Genomic DNA, 23,297 nt, shown 5'->3' with positions numbered 1-23,297 from the left:
AGGAAGTATGGATTTCCTTTGTTAAACGCTATTGAAAAATGTGTAAACGAGGGTTTGCGGTGACTTAAATATCACGAGTCCTGGCCTCCAGGAGATGAGTAGACATACTGAGATGCAGCCATGTATAAAGCGGAAAATAGCCAAAACCAGGAAAAAAGTAAGGGAAGTATCAAGGAAGTCGTTCCATTTTTGCTTTACGAAAAGGACAACATAACCGAAACTATTTGCAGGATACAGCACAAAGCCTCAAAACTAAATGGCTTCATTTTCATGATGTGTGCTCTAATGTTGGGAAAATGGAATCAACAAAACCATTGTACATTGGGTCCACCTTCCACAGACTAGCAAGATGAAAATGCGATGATGTTTGCCGATGGATTTCTTCAATGAGCCAGATGGTGGCCTCAGCTTTGTGTGGATGAACTATGTTGTCCAAGGGCTTGTATTCATCCTCACTGCCAATTCTCAACTGATCCCATTGCTTGAGGAGAATATTGGTGAGGTAATGCAGAGGCTGTCCGTATATCTGCTTCATGGATCTGCCTAATCCCATCCATGAGGTAAATGGGATCATAGTGCCTCGATGATTTGGGATTGGGATCTGCTTCATGTAATCCTGATACATTTCTGCCCGCCTGATGAGTGCATCTGCGTGCAAGCATGACCCTTAAAGTAAGTGCATGCATAAGAATAGCAAGCACACAAGATTAAGGAAGACACATACAAGCTATCTACAAACCAAAGTACAAACGAGTTCAGGCCACAGTATTAATAAGAAGTTTATCCAAATGATAACAGCAATGAGTTACAAGCTAAGGATCCTGAAAGAGAATGAGGCAAAGGTATCCCATTTCCAATGTAACTCGAAATAAAAATAAAAATAAAAATTCAAACAGTGTTTTCTTAGCTGATATGCTTAAAAGCAACTGTCAAAATAAATATTTTGAGCAAAACAAGGTGACAAAAAAAAAGGATTCTCTTATTCAAAGTTAAATACATCATACATGTTATTGACATTATAAAACAAAATTGACCTGTCACTAACAATTAACATTGAATAAGAACGAAACAATATGCTTTAAAACAGAACTACAAATCACAGATAGAGTTCAACATTGTGACCATTTAACCATTTAAAATCATGCCTCTGATTACACTGATCTGAGAATGGAAAAAAAATGCAATAAGAAGCCATAAAACAGAACCACAAAACCATCCATACAGATACATTTGTGTCATCAATCATTAATCTTAGATTCTAGAATATTGATCTATCTATCTATCCCTATAGGGCAAGGCAATACATAGCGGAAGATTAATAATTCAATTCGCATAAGATTTATAAATAAGTAATTAAAGTGAATATACCTTGGGACTTGGTATCTATGGGGGAGTTAGGGATAGTTAGGGGGTTAGGACGAAGGGAGTTTGGAGAAGAAGAAGAAGAGACATCAATTTGATTTTCCCATGGAAATGACCTCTTCATCGCGAACCAGGATCTTGGTCCTGCTCAACAGATGAATATTAATTAATTAAATTGAATGAAACAAAAACCCTACAAGTGAAGTGGGGGAAGCAAGCACCCAAATTGAATCGGGGGTTATTGATGCATCCAAGTGCACTGCACACTGCACACTGCACACTGCAAACCCTCACGCACTCGATTCCCCTGCGTTTACGAACACCACTACTCTAGTACTATTCTCACTTAAATGTCCGTTTGGAAGGAGTTTAAGCCAAAGTAAACAAATTTCAAAAGAAAAAAAAATAAAATAAGAGTAACAATTTTGTTTTGTTTGGTTGAAGAAAAAAAATTACAAAGAATTTGACTTTAATAAGCAATAATTTTTTTTTAAACTTTTCTCCATTTAAATTTTAAAATTTTCTTTTTTTCCTCTCTATCAAACATAAGATAACTTTAAAGGCATCATTGTTATTATCACTCAAAAGTTGATCTGAATAAAAATAATTTAATCTTTATAAATAGGATTTTAATTCAAATTTTATAAATAAAAAAATATAATAAAAAAGAGAAATTTCATTTTGTAAGTCAAAAAATTTAAATTTGATTTTAGTGACAAGTAATAAGTTAAAGTCAGATTCTTTTTAAACGACAACACAAATCAAATCATCCTCATTGTATTAAAGTTGCGTCAGGTCGATTAGGAAAAAATCGTTGTATTTATATTCTAAAAAGATTCAAATATGGCAAAGTGGCTCAATAATTTATGTGATAAAGTTTATTAATTTAGGTAGTATTTATCCAATATTTTATAAAATTTTCTTCTTCTTAAAAAGAGAGAATGTCAGCCAAACACTATTTAATCTACATCACTTTAATTTATTTAAGTTGTGGTATTTTGATCCTCCATTTGAGTCAGTTAATATATGTGAGTTAACAGACATTTTTGAAGTAAGAATGAATACTTAGTTAATCATTGTTTAAAATTTATTTAAATTGTGGTATTTTGATCCCATATGAGACAAAGAAGGATTTGAGTTTAATAGACATCCTCTGTAGTAAAAAAATTACTTTATTAGTCCATTTAAACATAAGTGTAATTTTAACTTTTAAAATAATTATTATAAAAATAAATGAATTTATCATATATAAAAATTTACAATAAAATAAAAATAGAAATGATGTTTAGAATATTAACACTTAAGACAGCAACAAACTTATCATACACAGTTGCGAGTGCATAACTTTTTTTTTTCTTCCTTCCTAAAGAACAGAAATGAAACCGTCCGTTTCCGTATTGAACGTAGCCCCCCAAAAATGCCGTCCAAGTTCCGATTCCTAAAACTCTTCACTCACCGTCTCTCTCCTAGAACCGCCGCCGCCAATGGCTCGCACCGCTTCCTATACGGCAACCCTCTCTGCACCATGGCGGAGTCCCCGGAGCTCCCTCCGTGGCTCAAGTTCTCCGACACCCCGACCCCTCCAGACGCTGACTCAGACGACAACTTCGTTATCCCTTCACTCGCTCACTGGGTCGACACCCACATGCTCACTACCAAGCCCAAAGTCCTCACGCAATCACCCAAGCAAGACAACCTCGACGAACTCGAAGCAGTAACCAAAGTTCTCCAAAAACGCTACCCTTCTCCCGAGTTAGCCTCTTTAGCACTCGATGGACTTAGTTTTCAGCCATCAAGCGGTTTGGTTTCGCAGGTTCTCAACAGATTCAGCAACGACTGGGTCCCAGCTTTGGGTTTTTTCAAATGGGCAAAATCTCTAACAGGTTACCGGCATTCCCCCGAACTCTACAACTTGATGGTTGACATCTTGGGAAAGTGCAGATCCTTTGATTCCATGTCGGAGTTGGTGGAGGAAATGGCAAGACTCGAAGGGTATGTCACACTGGAAACCATGACCAAGGTAATGAGGAGGCTTGCCAGGGCACGCAAGCATGAAGATGCTATTGAAGCATTTGGCAGAATGGAGAAGTTTGGTGTCAAGAAGGACACTGCAGCGTTGAATGTTCTCATTGATGCATTGGTGAAAGGAGACAGTGTTGAACATGCCCACAAGGTTGTTTTGGAGTTTAAGGGTTCGATACCTTTGAGTTCTCGTTCTTTCAATGTTTTGATGCATGGCTGGTGCAGAGCGAGGGACTTTGACAATGCAAGGAAAGCCATGGAGGACATGAAGGAACACGGGTTTGAGCCTGATGTTTTCTCGTACACTAATTTCATTGAAGCGTATGGCCACGAGAGAGATTTCCGCAAGGTTGATCAAGTTTTGGAGGAGATGAGGGAAAATGGGTGCCCCCCTAATGCTGTGACTTATACTAGTGTGATGCTTCATCTGGGGAAAGCAGGGCAACTGCGTAAAGCTTTGGAGGTTTATGAAAAAATGAAGAGTGATGGCTGTGTGGCTGACACTCCATTTTATAGCAGCATGATATTTATTCTTGGCAAAGCTGGGAGGTTAAAGGATGCTTGTGATGTGTTTGAGGATATGCCTAAGCAGGGGGTCGTGAGAGATGTGGTGACATACAACAGTATGATTTCTACTGCTTGTGCTCACTCGCGGGAAGAGACTGCTCTTAGGTTGCTTAAGGAAATGGAAGATGGGTCGTGCAAGCCGAATGTTGGGACTTACCATCGGTTGCTTAAGATGTGCTGCAAAAAGAAGAGAATGAAGGTGCTCAAGTTTTTGTTGGATCACATGTTCAAAAACAATATAAGCCCTGATTTGGCAACTTACTCGCTTTTGGTAAATGCTCTACGTAAAAGTGGAAAAGTTGAGGATGCTTACTCGTTTTTGGAGGAAATGGTCTTGCGGGGATTCACTCCGAAACCCAGCACGCTCAAGAAATTGGCTGGAGAGCTTGAGTCCAAGAGCATGTTAGAAGAGAAAGTGCGTGTTGAGGAATGGATGGACCGCTTTTCGCAGAATCTGATTCGGCCTGGCCTGTCGGATCGGTCCGACCGGGATCCGGTGACCTAATCGATCCAGTTTCACTATTGAATTGATTATACAATTGACCCGGTCAGTTAGGTACCAATCTCGATTGAACCAATTCAACCCAACCAGTTTTATAAAAAGTTAAAAAAAAAATGGACCTCCTCTACCACTTCGTCTTGATGTCTTATTCCTATCAATTATTATTTTGGATTCTTGTCTTGATGTCTTATTCCTATCAATTATTATTTTGGATTTTGAAGAATGGATGAATTTTTGTTACTCAAATAATATTAATTATATACTTTTGTCTCTAGAACACTTGTGATTTCCAGGGTTTTGTGTCTTACAAGGAGAGTTGAGATTGACAAGCATTTTGGTTTGCTTCCAGTCTAGCTTGAAAAAGAACATAAACACGTTCGGGGAAAAAAAATAATAAAATAATCAATAACCATTTAGATGAAGCATTATCGAATGTGTATAAACATATCCTGATAAAAAAAAACCACTAAGACGTAGAAAAAGGTAAAAAAATAACCTAAAAATGTACAACATATTTGATCTTGTTACTGAAATTTGTGTAATGTTTAACACGGGATTGTGGCACTGGCACGGGAAGGGAATAACTTCCGGTGTTTTTTAACACACCTTCCGAACGCACCTCCTTTGTTATTTTCACATCAAATTCAAGAAAGAGACAGAATCAATTGATAGTAGCTTCTGGCTGGATGATAATCGGTTGTTTGAAAATGTGTATCCAAACATGCACTTAAAGGCATTTCCTCATGTGTTGGGATAATAGGGGACTTGACATTTTATGAGAAGCCAACCTTCTAGCCATTGGCTTTTGCCACCCGAGTCTTTCTAGGAATTCCTCAATCAACCTATAAATTCAAATTGATAAATATAAAGAGAGTTAAGGGATAAAAGCAGTAAACCACATAAAAACTAACACGCACATGCTGCAAATGGCCTTTTGGGATACGGCCAGCTCATGGTCTGGGAAAGATTCTTCCAACCGAAAGCTCAACCAAACGTACAGATCCAAGACCTGCAGTTTTAGCACCAACCAAAAACCGTAAAAAATTGAGAGGTTAACTGGTTGAAGATCAGTTAAAAATGGATTTATTAACATTTTCCATCAAATGGACAAACCAAAAAATACTCTCAACACAGTAGAGTACAGTGCTCATGGTTGTTAAAATGATGATTTAAGTCATGACATTGCACATGGCCACAACCATTGATTGACCCGACAATTAGGTTATAAAGGCAACAACCTTCACCCTCTCACTGGACCATTCAAGCGAATTAAGAAAATGTAACAAAAGAAACCTTGTGGATGGATTCCAACTCCTTAAGAGCAGCTGGCGTCTTGGGCACTTTGAGTGATCCTGGTGTAAATATTTCTCGAAGCCTGACAAGGCCTTTCTTTGCATAATTCTCTGCAAACTGGTTTGTCATAAGTTATGTCATATTTATAACCATTCAAGCTAGCATCAACATATTTCATACTCTTAACAATATGATAATTACCTGTGTTAGGCCTTGAGATGAAATTTCATCATCCATGTCAGCTGGGCTGAATATTACATCGATCAGTTAAAAATTAACTGAAAAGGCTAACTAATATAAATTATAAAATACAGACACCCTAATTTTTTCATTCCAGTAGGTTTTCAATTCATAGAATTGTCCTAGAGACATATATTGTATTCTGATATTTTGTTATTTCCTGAAAAGATAAGAAAGTACCTGATACAGAAAAGGTATTTCTCATGTAATCCAAGGGGAAGCTCATCAATAACAGCAGCCACTTTCTAGTACCAGGCACCAACATATACAAACAACACCCACCAAACAAAAGGGAAACCAGTAAATAATAATAAAATAATTGAGGCATTTAAGAACTGACAAACAAGACATCATTGATATGAAATAGTCACAATTCGATGGCAAGGCAGCTATTAATAGACATACCAGTAATTGTTCACAATTGACAATGAAATAATTTTCAGACAATTTCGCATGGTCAAGAAAATGCGCCTGCAATATTTAAAGAAAAAAAAGATGCATTATTATTTAGTTTTGGGATATAATAAGATAATGCATTAAATGTTAAGACACCTAAGGATTTTCAGCTTCAATAATTCGGTAGATGCAGTTGAGTGGAATAAGATGCTTGCCCACTAACTAGCAATCACACGACTTTTTTTGCACTTGTAATGGGCAACAATGAAAAATAAAACAATTTAGAGAGTGCTATGGATGACACATAACAGAATGGAAGATAATGCAAACAGAAACAGGCAGATATAATTTACCAGTATTTGATAGAAACCATTTCTTGGGTGTAATCGTGAATACATATACATCAGATCAAAGGTAGGAAGTAAGCCAGCACGCTGTAACAGAATAAGTAGTATACACAAATCATCAATAAAAGATAAAGTGAACTAAGTTCAGATAACAGCGCATATCTACTAGAAGCTTTCTATGTTTCAGTTTCGTTTAGGTTGCAAACTCAATGTAGAATAGTTAGGTGTTAGGTTACCTCTAAAATGGGTGATGGAGAATTCAAAGATGAATGGAGCAAGAGTAGATCCTCTTCATCCATGCACGTTACTTCTCCTACAGGAAAATTTGATCCATATCTACCAGCTCTCCCTGCAAGTATAAATGCATTCAATGCAACCAAGAACAACATATTATTCAAATAGACAGGACATATTTGCCCAAGCCTCCAGGCATTCATAAAATAAAAAATAATATCTATTAGAACACTGAATCATTTGATGATAGTAGTAAGTTTTTCGAATCCAAAGTGAATTCCAAATCAATTCTTAAATAATGTAATAAACATTAAAATTGAATCAATTAATATCTCAAAAATAACACAAAAACAACGACATTAATAGAGATATTCCTGCTGTCTGAAGGAGAAGTTTAATTATTATTGTTAAAATGTAACACGGATTTTCCCCAAAAAAACATCTTTTGAAGGTCCCACAGAATCCTGACATATCCTAGGTGTATCCTAGAAGATTTGACAAGTATCATAAAAGCATCAGAATCAAAATATTAATTTATTATATGCACAATGTTAAATGCAAGTACCTACCCTGAATTATCCAGCAAACTCAGCATCCAACAAGGATAAAATACAAATAATAATCATGCTTTGATGTCTACTAATCTAAGCTATTAAATTCAATACATCGCTCCAGCTGCATACTATGTGGCAAAAACCAAGAACTGCGAAAAGCTAATACTCAATGCTACACTGCTTGAAAGTTGACGTAACATTTGCAGAATCTCCAAAAATAGTTGAGTTGTATGCTTACTAAAACATAATAATATATATTTTTGTTGACCAAAAATAATTAATACAACATAAAACATCAGTGTTAAGATATATCAGATATGATCCTTTAATCAAATTCAGGAACAAGGCGAATCCACTTATATGAATTTCATGCTACCTGCAATCTGTTTGATCTCAGGTACACTCAAATCCCGCACCTCAAAACCGTCAAACTTCTTCATGGTTGAAAATATGATCCTAGAGATGTTTAGATTAAGACCCATTCCAATGGCATCACTGGCCACAAGAACATCAAACTCGCTACTAGCATCATTGAACATGCTTGCCTGCAGTCCTAATGAAACTTTAAACTCAGCAAATTCTTGGTGTAGAGGAGGGGCAATACAAAGGAAGTGGGAAATATTTATCAACATATTCCAATAAATATAGCAGTAAACTAAGGTAAACCTATAAACTATAGACAAAAGAAGTGAACGAATTTCAGAACAGAACCACGAAATAACACTGAAATCACATAAAAACGGTTATGGTCAGCAAGAACCTTTCTGCCAATGAATGAGAAAACACAAAAATCACAAAAGAACAAAACAAATGGCATAATTTTTGTACGAGCCATAAATGTTAAGTTCTAAAGATTACATTAGCACGAAACAAGTGTAATTCAAACGGAAAGCCAAACACTACTTGGACAGAGGTAGGAGCTCACACCTGTCTTGTTCGAGTCTCTGGGGGCAGTGATCCATAAACCACTGAACAAAGATGCTTTCCTTCTTTCTCAATTCTTTTCTGAGAAACATGAATACCAACTTTTACTAGTTAGTTTGCAGTGCAGAAACTAATACACATGCAATTGAATTTGCACAATTCACAATACATTAGAAGCTTTCATTTGTTATGATGAGATAAAATATCATCCTAAGTGTCATTCTCTTATGTTAACCAAAATGGATGACCTCTTTTTTCAGAACTATTTAACGAGACAATAAAAAGGGAACAATAACAATAACATGGAAATTGCATATACACACAAGAAGCTCACCTTCAATTTGTATATCTCCTGACGTGAAAAGGTTACAATGCAATCACCATTTCTTACATTAGAGAAAGATCCAAGAGGAACATTCAGTGGGACTAAAGGTGACAGTCTCTCATAAAATTGAACCTGCAGCACACAAGAAGAAGAAAACTTTGTGAGAGAAATCAAACATTTTAATGAAAATACCATGAATAAGCAGAGGACCAGGACAGCAGTTGTTAATGAAAATATTGGTCTAATGTATATGCTCCCTTCCCGTCCCCACAAAAATGGTCTTGATGTTGTTTAGAGACTCAACAAAAAGACATAAGTTTCGGTACCTCAATCTCGTCACCAGTAATTTTCAATATCTCCTGAATAAGGGGCACAGCAGCTGGATCACCACAAAGGTGAAGTTCATCAGCAGCAATTCCTAATAAAGCACGTGTAAATGAATATCCCCTTGTAGTACACCCTATCATCTGGATGCAAAAATAAAGATAATTGTTAGATGGGAAAAGAAGTCACAATAACAAACATACCATGGAAAGCCTACAAGTTATTTTCTTAGAATCACTAGATATGGAATAACAACTACCAAAGCCCACAATGCCATCAATTCCTCCTCAAATGCAGATGTTTCAGTCATAAAACAATTACTCCAATTCTCAATTAGTAATACAACTATAATTGAATATCTGACACTACAAGATTATGATAAGAACCAAACCTGTAAGGTGGAACCTAAAGTTCTACCCTTTTTTCAATGTGAAATTTATTATGTCAGTTCACATAAAACCAAATAATTCTTGGAGTTATTTAGAAATAATATGAAAAAGGGATCTCCAAACGAAAATTTTACTTGCCTGAATTTCATCAATAACAGCACATTGATAATCAGCTGATAGATCAGCCATTTCAACTGTAACAGCCTTATGATTGGCACCGTCAACTTCCTCTCTTTCCTGACCTGTAATGAGATCACAAGGAACTTGTGCCTTGTTCAACCGTTTTGCTATCTCCCATGCCAACAATCTTAAAGGACCACAATATACACCTGCAAAGTACAATAATACTTAATCTGCTGACTAAGTTTTCATCCTCCCACACTATTGTTTACCTTTACCGTTGCAAAAGATGGATAAACTAACTTACCAGAAGCACTTGACTCAAGTTGCTTCAAAGCATGATGTGTTTTACCACTATTTGTTGGACCAACATGCAGGATAACCCTGCGATGTTTCCTTCGGGCCTGTGGATACCATGTATGAGGGCAACTAAAACAACCAACAGTTAAGCATCAGGATTCAGAACCATTATATGTAAACTAAAATTACAAAGTCATGACCATGTCATAAAGATTTATAATCACATAAAGGTTTGCTTAACAGCTTTTGAGAACAAAAGCAAACAACTTTACTTTCAAACTGATAAAATATGGGGCATGTATGCTTACGTCAAATCAGTAAAATCATTTCTGATGGGACCATTGCTGCTGCTATATGGGTGCACCTTGTTTGCAGCACCACCTAAACTTAGAAACTTTAACTGAAAGTATGGACGAAAAGGCTCCTTATTTCCTGAATGGGGACGAGATGGGTCATCAACACCATACAAACAACAAAAGTAACCCTATATTGGAATTCAAACGAGAACAAACATATGGGCAATGTGAATACTTTTAGCGTTTTAATCGTTCCAAGTTTAAGGGAAAAAATCATAGGAAAATACTTTTTTCTTTTATCCATCAATGTTAGTTGTTAGTTTTTGTTAGTGGGTCTGTGGAAGGATTCGAACTCACGACACCCATCCCTTCTCCCTTCACCAACAAACCAGCCTTATAACCCCTCATAGGAAAATACTTGGTTGCTCACATCTGAATTAAATAAGTTATTCCTTGAATCATTAGTTGGCAGTTCAGTCATGCAGCCAATGCTTCTTAATAATGAAAAACGTATCTAATTAAAACCAACTGGAAATGAAAAATGTGATGATCGTTGAACCATGTGTTATTATGCTCTATACCTAATTACAACTCTGTTTTTTTTTTATGGTGAAAATTTCAGACAAAGAATAACGAAAACAAAATGAGAAAGATGGTAATAAGGATTTGAAGGTGGAGGGAGCGAACCGAGTAGAGAGCGAGCGAATAGGTTGCGGTTGCGGCGAAGAAGAAAAGAAGCCATTGTTTGTTATTGGGTTGGGAAGAGAGTGTGAATGTGAATGTGGATAGAATAAGAAGAGGAGAAGAAATGGAGGGAACGTGCGATTGCGGTAACGGAGGATGGATCGAAAACGTTGCTTCCTTTGACCACACAACCTGCGAACCTTACTCCCGCCTCTTCAACCTCTCAACAAGACCCGAACCCAAGGCACCGTTTGGTGCAGGAAAGAAAAGTGAAAGTAAACAAGTTTTTTTTATAAAAAAAAATATTTTGTATATTTTTTCGAAATTTTGTTTTCAGTTTTTATTAATAGGTTTAAGTAATCAACTTGTAATGAGTCAAGTTAAGGACGAAATACTTGACGAAAATAATTTTGAATTAAATTTTATTTATTTTTTAATTAATTTTTTGATTAGTAAATGTTGTTTTTTTTTCGATAGATCGGATGAACAAGAAAAAAATATTAGTAATTTTAAATAATTTATTTTAAACAATTACTCTTTTAATCTATGTAATTACACAAATTAGTTAATGACACCAAATAATTTACGAGAAGTTAAAAATACAATTGATAAAAAATACACAGATAAATATCTCATCATAAAAACGTGATATATCATTGGATGGGCAATCAACATTATTATGTTAATACTTACCAACTGCTAACATGAAAAAGTATGAGAATAAAGACTACTAAAAAAAATTATTTAGTCACTAAAAGTAAATAAAAAAAAGTTTAAAAAAAGCATTAAAATGTATAAATATTTGGAAGAGTGAGATAATTGTTATGATGTTTAATAAATTAGAGAAAATGAAAAGAAAGTGACATAAAATTATTTAATAAAGTATTTACTTTAAAATTAAAGAAATACACATAATTAATCCTAAATTTTCAATCAGATTATTTGTAAAGTTTAATGATTATACGTTAAAAATATAAATTTATTAACCAATTATAAATCGTAGTAGGTATAATTTTTAAATATTTACGGTAAAAGTGAAAAGCTTGTTATATACGATTATACGGTGATTGTGATTAATTGAAAATGCAAAATCACTTTCTACTATTTTATATTATAAGTACGCGACTTATTTTATTTAGTTTTAAAGACGACAGTGACATCATTTCTTCCAAAGTCAATAGAAATGGACGAATGTGGACGATTTCATGGAGAGGTACAGTTACGTTAATCAGCAAGTGATTTTTTTTTTTTAAAAAAAGTTGTCTTTAATTTTAATACCAAAAATAGTTGGAACGTGGAAAATATTTTTTGCAGCTGCTAAATAGTCATTTTGTACATTCATAAATGATAAAATTTGTTAAGGTTAAAAGTTGGGTAATAAAATTGGTGAAAAGAAAAATTAAATGATAAAATTTAGAAAAATATGAAAGTTGAAATAAAAAGTGAGTGTGATGCTATTAGGTAGCGGTGTGTGACTGTGGAGGCGGCCAATAAGATGGGAGGTGGGGGCTATAAGGGTCAAAGCTGACTGCGGTAACGCAATGGCACACGTCACACTCAACGCCCAGAAATGGAATCTTAGTATAAATAAGAGGCAGTTCCACTTCAAAGTTGAAATTGAATTCACACAAGAGATGGCTTCTCCTCTTCTTACTCCTTACAAGATGGGCAAATTCAATCTGTCCCATAGGTATCTCTATCTCTTTTTTTCCTTCCTATTTCCATAGATTTCAATTGCTGATTAATTTTGCTTGCAGAGTTGTTTTGGCACCGCTGACCAGACAGAGGTCTTACGACAACGTCCCACAACCCCATGCCATCCTCTACTACTCCCAGAGAACTTCCAACGGAGGCCTTCTCATTACTGAAGCCACTGGCGTCTCTGACACGGCTCAAGGCTATCCGCAAACCCCTGGCATATGGACTAAAGACCATGTTCAAGCTTGGAAACCCATTGTCGATGCCGTCCACGCCAAAGGCGGTGTTTTCTTCTGTCAGATTTGGCACGTTGGAAGAGTTTCAGATTCAGGTCTTTTCTTTTTCTTTATTCCCCTCAACTCCTCCTTTAGACTTGTTTTTTCTTTATATTATTAACTCAACTTTCAATTTTTAACACGTTTCAGTAGAAAATAACCATTCAATTCAAGACTAGTTGATTCCATATTGTTGTGATTTTCAATAAATATTTGAATTTTGAGTTTTTTTTTTTTGTTTTTTTTAGTAATTTTTTAGTCTTTGATGAAGTTTTCACATTTGTTATCAAAGACTCGATGGAATTTTTTTTTTATCCAAAACTCTCACACAAAATTATATTGATAATGGCCGGTGATTATATTCTGAATTTTGTACAGTTTATCAGCCAAATGGACAAGCACCCATATCTTCTACGGACAAGCCACTCACACCCCAAATTCGAAGTAATGGCATTGATCAAGTACAATTTACCCCTCCAAGGAGATTAAGGACTGATGAAATTCCGCATATTGTAAATGACTTCAGACTTGCTGCAAGGAATGCCATCGAAGCTGGTAATTTCCCCCACCTTTTGCTCCTGCCAAATACTAATGTTTCAAATACCCTGCCAAATACTAACATCATATCCATGGCTGTGCAAATTGTAGGTTTTGATGGGGTTGAGATCCATGGGGCTCATGGCTACCTGCTTGAGCAATTTATGAAAGATAAAGTGAATGACCGAACAGACGAATATGGTGGATCCCTTGAGAACCGCTGCCGATTTGCTTTGGAAGTTGTTGAAGCTGTTGTTAATGAGATAGGGGCGGACAGAGTTGGAATTAGGCTATCGCCATTCGCAGAATATTCAGAGTCTGGAGACTCTAATCCAAAAGAATTGGGGCTTTACATGATGAATGCCCTCAATAAGTATGGTATTCTTTACTGTCACATGGTGGAACCAAGAATGAAGACTGTTGGAGAAAAAACTGAATGCCCTCATAGCCTGGTGCCTATGAGAAAGGCCTTCAATGGCACTTTTATAGCCGCAGGAGGTTATGACCGCCAAGATGGGATCAACGCTGTAGCTGAAAACAGGGCTGATCTTGTTGCTTATGGCCGTTGGTTCTTGGCTAATCCAGATTTGCCAAAAAGATTTGCTCTCAATGCCCCTCTCAACAAGTATCACCGGGAGACATTCTACACTTCTGATCCGGTTCTTGGTTATACTGACTACCCCTTTCTTGATGATGAAGAATCCAATGCCGTAGCATCCTAGGGTAGAACCTCCATTTTTAATAACCTTATCTTCCCCTGCAAATTCATATTTGCAATTTGGTTGGTCGGATTTTCATTCGCGTGTTCTTTACATGCTTCTCCTGCTATGGTTTTGGATCCCCCTTACACATTTTCTAAATTGTAAGGGAGTGTAATATGTAGAACTATTATTGTTGTATTAATATCACTGGATCCTAATAAGTGTTGGGCTAAAGGCCTAAAGCTATATATGCACCTTATATTTCAATTTGCAATACCAACGATGAGCAAGGTACCAATGCGAAGCAAAAAGTCAATTAACTAATATATTCCAAATCATTGAAATCAGCTCTAAAGACAAACTACCTCACAAGAAAGTATTCAACACAAATGCAATTTAAAAAAAGAAAAAAGGAAATGCTAGGAAATAGGAATCCTCTTTTAAACACATTCTGATTGGTTGAAATTTATTGGAGACATAACATGCCTACACTGAAACTCTTTAACCGAATAACCGAAGCTCTGAATCTGCCGGATCAAGTTCTTACATGGACCCCCTGGTTAACCATTTTAACAGCAATTAATGAATCACCTTCAGCAAAGAGATTTGAAAAACCTCTGCTGAGAGCTAATTGAAATCTTAAAAAAATGGCCCAAAGTTCAGCCTTCATGATAGTACACTTACCGTTACCCAGCTTACCAGCCAAGGCTACAACGGCCATTATGCCTTCTTGATGGGGAAGCCAAGAGAAGTATCGCACTGGCTGTTGATGCTTTTTTGCTCCCGGCAAGTACTTACGAACAATGTCTTGGACAAGGTGACAGGTTTTCCTGTGAAAGAAACAAAATCGTTCCATCTTTTCCCTCACTCTTGGTTAGTTAGGTTACTTTGAACTTTGAAGCCAAACAATAACATGCAGAGATGTTTTGTTGTGGTTGGATGAGTGGATTCCTCAAATTGGGGAGCTTTCTAATTATGCTACTAAATTCCTATCTGATTCAGACTTGGAGTGGTGGAAGTTACCCTCCACGATGACTTGTACAGGATATACTGCCTACACATATTGCTCAAATTATCTTTGCTATGATGCCCCTTCAATTGTTAATGGGGGATTCTGTTAAGTCTTAACAGGCTTTAAGAATCATCAATGAATGTGTTATCCAGTATGACTCAGCCTGAGACTCACTGTATTATTAGAGTTAGGTGTACTAAAATACATTATTAGGCAGTTCTAATATAAAAAATCAAGTACAATTTTAGTCTTCAATCTTAAATTCAAAACCATGTTCATCGTCCATTTTTAATGAAAATTCCGATGGTTCCAGTACAATATCAGTGTGCAAATTCAAGGTCTTACTTAACAAGATTTACTCAGATTTTAATCTGAGTAAATATTAAGGTTGAAGACCTAGAATTTGAGTCCAAATATCTCCGGGACTCAAATTCAGGGTCTCCAGTACAATATATCAGTGTGTAAAAATTACTTAAGTTTAATTAAGTCCAACGAAAGTTTACAAATTTTAATCTAAACATAGATGATCTGATGTTATTACGTAGCAGAGGATGCAATATTGCTGAGTTGTCTATTTAACAAAGTGATACGCAGTAATAATACGTAAAAGTGAGCTTACCAAAATTGGTTTGGTTTGGTTTGGGGGCGATGGCTATAATAATTGGACGGTGATGTAAGATGTGACGTGGTGGTGGCTGTAGGAATCAAACTACGGTAAGGCAATGGCACAGACCATGCGTTGGTCTGTCTGGTTTATTTCTAAAAATAACAGCCACTCGCACGGCTCCAGCATTGAAATTGAAATCGAGTCGTTATTTCTCTTATTACCATCCACTCAAATGGCTAGCTGCACCTTCTCAGTTCTCAGGATCTCAATCTTCTTCATACTCCTTACAAGAATTGGGGCTGTACATGGTGAATGCCCTCAATAAGTATAACCTTGCCTGGTGCCTATGGGAAAGGCCTTCAATGGCACTTTTATAGTTGCAGGAGGTTATGATCGCAAGATGGGATCAATGCAGTAGCTGAAGACAGGGCTGATCTTGTTGCTTACGGTCGTTTGTTCTTGGCTAATCCAGATTTGCCAAAGAGATTTGCTCTCAATGCTCCTCTCAACAAGTATCACAGGGAGACATTCTACATTTCTGATCCGGTTCTTGGTTTTACACTTATACTGACTACCCCTTTCTTCCCCAGCAAATTCATATTTGCAATTTGGTTGGTCAGGTTTTTATTCACATGTTATTTACATTCTTTTCTGCTATGGTTTTGGATCCAGTTGACAAATCTTCTAAACTCTAAGGGCATGTAGTATGTAGGACTATTGTTGTTGTAATAATGTCACTGGATCAAAACAAGTGTTGGGCTAAAGCTATATATGCACCTGATTTGTAATCCATACAAGCTTTGTGCTAATAGAAGAGGATTATGTCAGTACACAAATTAATGTATATGTGTAACTCAACCTATTTTTTTGTTTTTTGAAAAGATGTCAGAGGAGAGGAAGATTTGTCTCCGCTTAATAATTAAAATGATCGAAACATAAACAAAAGTCTTTTTCTGGTTCGAGTTAAACTAGTTTTAGAACCTTCTATTCCAATAACAAGCCTAGTAAGAAACGATAGGTAAAGTACCAATTCGAAGCAAAAACCAATTAACTAATATATTGAAAGTCAGCTGTCAAGACAAAGCACTACAAGATAATGTATTCAACGCAAATGCAGTTTATATAAATGTTGAAAAGTGAGACATGTTAGTACGTCAACCATGCATCATCTCGTTGGAAATAAGTGTGTATGTGAAAGACTTTGTGTACCTAATTTCAGTTTTAATAATATGATATTATTAGAGTTTTATTATCATATTTTACTATAAAATAGTTTATCTGATAAGGTTGTTAATTAAAATTATGGACTTTTTATTATAATAGATATTAAGATAATGAAAAAATAATCTTTTATAATTTTAATTTAAATTATTTTTATCGTAAGATTATTATAAATAAAATATCAATAATCAAAATAAATTAATATATATGTAATGTAATGGTTTTATTAAATAAATTTTATTTATTAAATTATATATTATGAAAGTGATAATTAAATTTGAAAATCTTTAATGCTAATGAATATTAAATATGATTAAATAATTTTAAAGTTAATGATTAATTAAGAAGAAATTTATTGGTTTTAGGTAATGGATATGAGTTGTAACTAAATGAGATAAGAAAAGTTTGTAAGTCTCGTTGAGAACATACCATGGCTGCTTCTGTTCCCGTTCCCCTTATTACTCCATACAAGTTGGGCTATTTCAATCTATGTTTATGCGTTGCTGTTGTACTGTTTGCTGCATCACTTGTGGAGTTGTCCTATTGAGAAAAGGTTACGTAAGTCCCTTAGTCCTATTTCCAGTTAAATTGCAATTCGTTTTGTTTTTCGTCCCTCAACACCATGCCATCCTCTATTACTCTCAGAGAGCTTCCAACGGAGGCCTTCTCATTGCAGAAGCTACTGGTGTTTCTGACACTGCTCAAGGCTATCCCCAAACGCCTGGCACCTTGGAAGCAAGGAATGCTATCCATGGGGCTCATGGCTACCTGCTCGAGCAATTTATGAAAGATAAGGTGAATGACCGAACGGATGTATACGGTGGATCCCTTGAGAACCGTTGCCGATTTACTTTGGAAGTTATTGAAGCTGTTGTTAATGAGATAGGGACTAATCCAGATTTGCCAAAGAGATTTCTGCTCAATGCTCCTCTCAACAAGTATAACCGGGAGACATTTTACATTGATGATCCGGTACCCCTTTCTTGAATGAAGAAACCAATGCTGTAGCATGGAAGGGTAGGCTCTCCAATTTTAATAAGCTATTCTTCCTTTGCTCATTCCTATCTGCAATTTGCTTGGTCAGTGTAAGGATGCTTATATTCACATATTCTTTACATACTTCTCTGCAAACACTTTGGAACCAGTTGGGACATCTTCTAAATGTGAGGGCATGCAGTATGTATGACTAGTATTGTTTTAATAATGTCACTGGATCCCCATTACGTGTTGGACTAAACCTATGCACCTGATTTTGCTATACCATACTACCTTTGAGCTAAAAGAGGTTTACTTCAGTACCCAAATTTGTTCCTAACCGAGACAAAAAAAATTGTTCTCTGAAAAATTACTTTATCCTCTATTTTAAATGTACTTAAAGGTTAAAAGTTTTTATTATTGGTTTAAATAATTAAAATGATTGAAATAATAAACAACATTTTTTATTCTGGTTCTTGGGTTAAACTAGTTTTAGAACCTAATATTCCAATAGCAAGCCAAATAAGAAACTATATATGGGCAAAATACCAATGCGTAGCCAAACTCAATTAAGAAATATACTCCTAATCAGCTATCAAGACAAAGCACTCCACGAGAATGTATTCAAAGCAAGTGCAAATTTATAGATAAAGACAACATTTAGATGCAATTTTATAGGTGCTTTTAGTAATTCACATTAACATTTGATGAAAATCTTTATTACACAGATTACCATAAAGAACAACAAACTATATTTAAGTTTATTAGCACATAAGCATTTGCATGGTGCATCATGTTGCAAGATAAGACTGTTTTGTACCTCATGAGAAGTTGAGAACACCTGATACAACCTGCAGGAAAAGTGCAGAATTTATAGAAGTTCACTCTTTGAGTGAGGACTTATGTGAGAGTGAGAGAATAGAGTATCGTTTCTGCTGCATAATGGTATGCGCTTAGTCCCAGCGTATCGTACTAAGCCTCCATTGAAAATAAAATTACTATAAGTGATTGCGCGTTAAGCTTGCATAATGGGTTGAATTACTCTTTGTTCCATATTATTTTGAATGTACCGTGGTGGGTCTCCCTGCCATCCTTTGTTTCTCAAGAGCTCCTCAAGTATATGAATAAACTCTCTTCTTGTAGGTTCCTTTAGTTTGTCTCCCTTAGATATGGTTGGACCTCCCAAGTGTTTTTTTTTTTTAATCTTTCTATTTGGATGGATATATTTTAGGGTGAGTTTTAGGTGTAACAAGGATCAGATGCCAACATAGTTGAGATGTCTATTTAATTTAAATTTGAAAGACTAAAAGAAACCTAACCCCAGATTGAAAGACTAAATAAGTAAATAAAGCATTTTATCACGTTTCATTTGCTTGAGTTGCTATGATTTAATTGTTGTGCATTGTTGTGATGCTCCTTGTTCATTTTATGTTTTTTTAAAGTGTCATTGACACATTTTCAATTAACGATATTTGAAGGGGGGAAAAAAGTCTAAACAAGTTAATAAAATATTTCTTAAATGCAGGTCATATTAAAAGTAGGTTCTGACCCATATCAACTTATAATATATTCTGGATTTTGCGAAGATTGGTACCAAACTACTATCCACGTCCTGATAGAATTGATTGCAAAACAAAAATCTGTATCATTTTTGTTAATTCAATAGTTATTTTTAATAACTTATTTTCACTAATAAATGTTTTGAATCTAAGATTAACGAGTCACCTACATTTTGTAGTTTTGTACTTATACCTAATTAAATTTCAGGTAACTATGAATCGTTGGGGCCACTGGCGCCTCCAGTGAATAACTGTATTGTTGAACTTGTAGCTAAAATTTGTCGAAGAAAAAAACTTGTAGCTAAAATTAGTTCAGTGGTCGAATAATGCATTCAAGATTTTACCCACCAGCAATAAATTTTTACCTCATATTGAAAGAGAAGAACTTTAGCCACGAGCGGATATATAAGTGAACAAAGATATATAGAGCCAGAAGAATACATATATATTTACTTACTTGAGCTGGGAACAAGAAACTTAAAGGCAGCACAATGTGGACAAGCAAAATCATTATTCAATTATGATAAATGATTTACCTGCATTTGCAGTTGGCGCAATGGGAAGTGCGGTTGAACTACTCTATAAAATTGTTACCAAAAACTACACCACTTGGCCCAGCCATGTTTTCCTAATTATGACAACCTTTTTCACCTTGTATACTTGTAATCAAAATTCTATGGCAGCCTAGGAACTACATAGTTTTTCATCACTCTAGTCTCTAGCACTTGTACTTTTTTTATTAAAATATATGTTATTGGTCGTTTTTAGATTTTTATTTTATTTTTTAATTGGTGACACATTAAAAAAATCTAAAAAGGGAAAAAAGACGAGAGATAGATTCTTCCTTTAACCTTGAATCGAAAAACAAATATAAAAAATGTGTTTATACAAGTGAGAGGTCTACATCAGAGGTATACCATTGTACAATATGCTTGTGTATGTCTTCCTCTTTAATGCAAAAGATAGTGACCGATGAGGATAGCTTTGTCACATTTTGAATTACTAAACCCAAAATCCATTCTATGGTAAGGCAGGAAAGAAGAAAAGGAGCCCAATGGGGTCTCCCTCTCAAAGCAGGTAAAGCAAAGAAAAAATCAAACTAGAAGACAGTAAAAAAGAGAGAGAGAAGAAAAATTCATTGCTGCCGCCTTTGACTGCCTCGATAATTTTACCACCGTTTTTACAAGGTGGGTGATTTAAGAAGACAAAAAGCAAAAGCAAGAAGCAGATCTTCTTGCACTTCTTTTTGGTTTTTTGTGACCTTTTTAATTTGTAGGTGTAAACATCAATTGTTTTCGGGGAAGATAATCTAAATTTTATTGTGTGACTAAATGCGTGTTTGATTTATTCAAACAACCGTTGAATAAAAAATTATGAATTCGTAACTATCACAAAATATGTATAGAAATGTATACTCGTTTAATTTAACGTTGAACCAAATACATACTAACACACTTTATGTTGATATAATTATGTATTTTTCTCACAAACATGAACTCGAAACAGATAGAGCACGTTCTAATATGTTAATTAAGAATGAAGATTGTTAGTATTAGTACAAAACTATTATGTATTATCATATTATGCAATGTTAATCTAATAAGAGAAATGACACTAATACATTTTCTATCACACTTTTTCATACACAAGTCTTACTGTTTGAAAACTTTTTTATAATCATATTTGACGTGGCTTTTCACATTTTGGTCGAAGCTATTAATTTTTGCTTCTACAATTTTTTTCCTCTTGGACTTGATTAATTGCATCATCGAATTATATCTAAATACACTTTTATTATTAGCTTAAATTCATTAATAATCGCAAAATTATATGAAACTTATTTCTTATTAATTTAATCAATTCAACCTATAATTTCAGTAGTTTTTAAATAAAAAAGAGTGTAGTTTAAAAAAAAAGTGTACTGAAAGAAGTATGACAGAGAGCTAGAACTCCTTATCCAATACCCCCAAGAGGTAGGGGTGGAATTGAGCGGAAATTGATTAAGCTTTTGGTTTAGGACTAAACTTTGATTATGTTGCAGTATTTTTGGTGTTTTTTTGAATTTAAATTGTAGTTATATTCAGATAATCAGGGCATTCAAGGTTGATTTGAGTTACGGATGTGAAGTTTTGATTTTCATTAGAAAATGATACTAAAACATATGTTTAATTTTTATCTTTTGCTGAATTACAATTTTAAAACACCAACTTCTGTTAGTCCGTTATGATGAATACCTGCATGAGAGTACAGCAATGAATACTATGGTCCCATGTTCCAACCAGTCAATTAATGTTTTACAATAATTTGATAAATTGTGACCAATTAATCCTTTTCGTCATCAAGATATCTATCTTACATTAACACAGTAAAACTCCCATTTTGCCCTTTCTTTCTTCTTCTTTGTTGAATAATGAGAGTATCCTTTAAAATCAAATTCTGCCACAAATACAAGATAAGGTTTGTTGCAATACCGTGAGGTTGATTCAAATCTCTGCGTTCAATTAACTAAGAGTGTTCTCCTTGATACCACTTGATGACAGTACGAATATTTCTATTCCTTTCTGTTCTGAAAAAAAGTATCATAGTTTCTTTTAAGATGTGCTTAGTGCTGCTCTTTTTTATATCGTTATCATAGTCATTTCCCATATACATATTTCCATGTAGAATTCTCTTTTAAGATCCTATAATAGTTGGAACTCTCTTCAAACATTTAGTTACGCATTACAGGTTATACTCCTGAAAATTCATAAAATCACTCATTTCTTCTTTTTTGCCTAAATATTTGTCATATATGTTATATATCTCACATTATGAGTTCAAAACATATTAAATGATATATATATATATATATGGGGTCATAAATTCAAAATATCAACATATTTTTTAACAAATAAATTAGTCAAATTAAGTTCAGTAGCATATCCAGTTTTCACATTTGAACAAGGACCCACATATGATATTAGAAATCATGCATGCATACTTTTTTTAAGAACATGCATATATAACTAAGTGAAGACACTTAAATATAAAATAAAATAAAAATGACACAGAGAGAGGTTAAACAAAAAAAAAACAAGAATATTAGAAAACACATATAGATATAGGCATGAGGCGAAGAAAAATGACAACTTACAAGTTAAAAGAAGATTATGAATAAGTGTCAAAACATTTTTAAACAAATGTCACTTAAAGTATAAAGACAAAAAACTCGTAAAAACTTGTGGAAAGATGAAAGAGATAACAAGTTACTTCACTGTAAACATGAACATTTAAGTGAGTTTCCTTCACCAAGCAGCAAAACTAAACATGCGCTAATTACTCCATTAACACATGTTTTCCTCACTTCTGGACAAAAGACTACACGCAAATTCTCTCCTACTCCTAGATACATACACACACAACATATATATATATATATATATATATATATATATATATATACACACACACACACATGACTTTTAACACTTGATAAATATTTTCTACTTAAAATACGTTAATCTTAATTTTAACCCATGCCATTCTGATGGTTGATGCTAAACACTTTAAGGAGTTTTTCATTTAAATGTCACAGCCAAAAATAATAGAAATTAAAAAAAAAAACTAAAATCACATCAAAATAATGGGATACAAAAAAATTTCAAACTATGTCTCTCTTCCTAAGAATGATGCATCAATGAATTGCGCATCCAAATATCATCCTTTTTCATCATATCCTTATTGAATCCAAAAACGTTGATTCAAGGTTAGATACCACTGAAGAATATGCTGTATCTTGTAGGTTGTCAATAATCAAAGATGGAAGACAAATAGATGAAGACTTTGGGCATCCC

The 23,297-nt window shown here is 34.7% G+C and overlaps 5 protein-coding genes across 5 annotated transcripts; 3 read left to right on the top strand and 2 right to left on the bottom strand.

Annotated features, from left to right (window-relative positions):
• Positions 1–163: 163 nt before the first annotated feature.
• Positions 164–1,706, bottom strand: LOC100500129 (uncharacterized). Its single transcript, NM_001250302.2, is given in 3 exon segments — positions 164–648; positions 1,369–1,506; positions 1,584–1,706. Coding segments are annotated over 2 exon segments (498 nt in total). The 5' UTR covers positions 1,487–1,506; positions 1,584–1,706; the 3' UTR covers positions 164–268.
• Positions 1,707–2,666: 960 nt separating this feature from the next.
• LOC100808343 (pentatricopeptide repeat-containing protein At3g22670, mitochondrial) lies at positions 2,667–4,693 on the top strand. Its single transcript, XM_003516705.5, has one exon. The coding sequence runs from the start codon at positions 2,780–2,782 to the stop codon at positions 4,454–4,456; it is 1,677 nt and encodes a 558-aa protein (XP_003516753.1). The 5' UTR covers positions 2,667–2,779; the 3' UTR covers positions 4,457–4,693.
• A 151-nt stretch (positions 4,694–4,844) lies between these two features.
• On the bottom strand, positions 4,845–11,154 carry LOC100807810 (DExH-box ATP-dependent RNA helicase DExH16, mitochondrial). The gene is made up of 16 exons (XM_006573806.4): positions 10,883–11,154; positions 10,208–10,331; positions 9,907–10,028; positions 9,618–9,808; positions 9,093–9,233; positions 8,776–8,898; positions 8,445–8,522; positions 7,894–8,062; positions 6,966–7,078; positions 6,736–6,816; positions 6,392–6,457; positions 6,167–6,231; positions 5,948–5,993; positions 5,747–5,863; positions 5,371–5,462; positions 4,845–5,295 (listed from the first exon to the last, which is right to left on the bottom strand). Exons 1-16 carry the CDS (start codon positions 10,935–10,937, stop codon positions 5,181–5,183), a joined length of 1,698 nt encoding a protein of 565 aa, XP_006573869.1. The 5' UTR covers positions 10,938–11,154; the 3' UTR covers positions 4,845–5,180.
• A 1,250-nt stretch (positions 11,155–12,404) lies between these two features.
• Positions 12,405–14,332, top strand: LOC100803381 (12-oxophytodienoate reductase 2). Its single transcript, XM_003517519.4, has 4 exons — positions 12,405–12,569; positions 12,637–12,908; positions 13,231–13,407; positions 13,501–14,332. Exons 1-4 carry the CDS (start codon positions 12,421–12,423, stop codon positions 14,109–14,111), a joined length of 1,209 nt encoding a protein of 402 aa, XP_003517567.2. The 5' UTR covers positions 12,405–12,420; the 3' UTR covers positions 14,112–14,332.
• A 2,957-nt stretch (positions 14,333–17,289) lies between these two features.
• On the top strand, positions 17,290–18,092 carry LOC106799210 (12-oxophytodienoate reductase 2). Its single transcript, XM_041017549.1, has one exon. The coding sequence runs from the start codon at positions 17,420–17,422 to the stop codon at positions 17,915–17,917; it is 498 nt and encodes a 165-aa protein (XP_040873483.1). The 5' UTR covers positions 17,290–17,419; the 3' UTR covers positions 17,918–18,092.
• Positions 18,093–23,297: the final 5,205 nt, after the last annotated feature.

The sequence above is a fragment of the Glycine max genome, chromosome 1 (genome assembly GCF_000004515.6).
Source record: "Glycine max cultivar Williams 82 chromosome 1, Glycine_max_v4.0, whole genome shotgun sequence".
NCBI lineage: Eukaryota > Viridiplantae > Streptophyta > Magnoliopsida > Fabales > Fabaceae > Glycine > Glycine max.
Note: the sequence above shows the minus strand (reverse complement) of the source record. Positions and strands in the feature narration are given on the sequence as shown.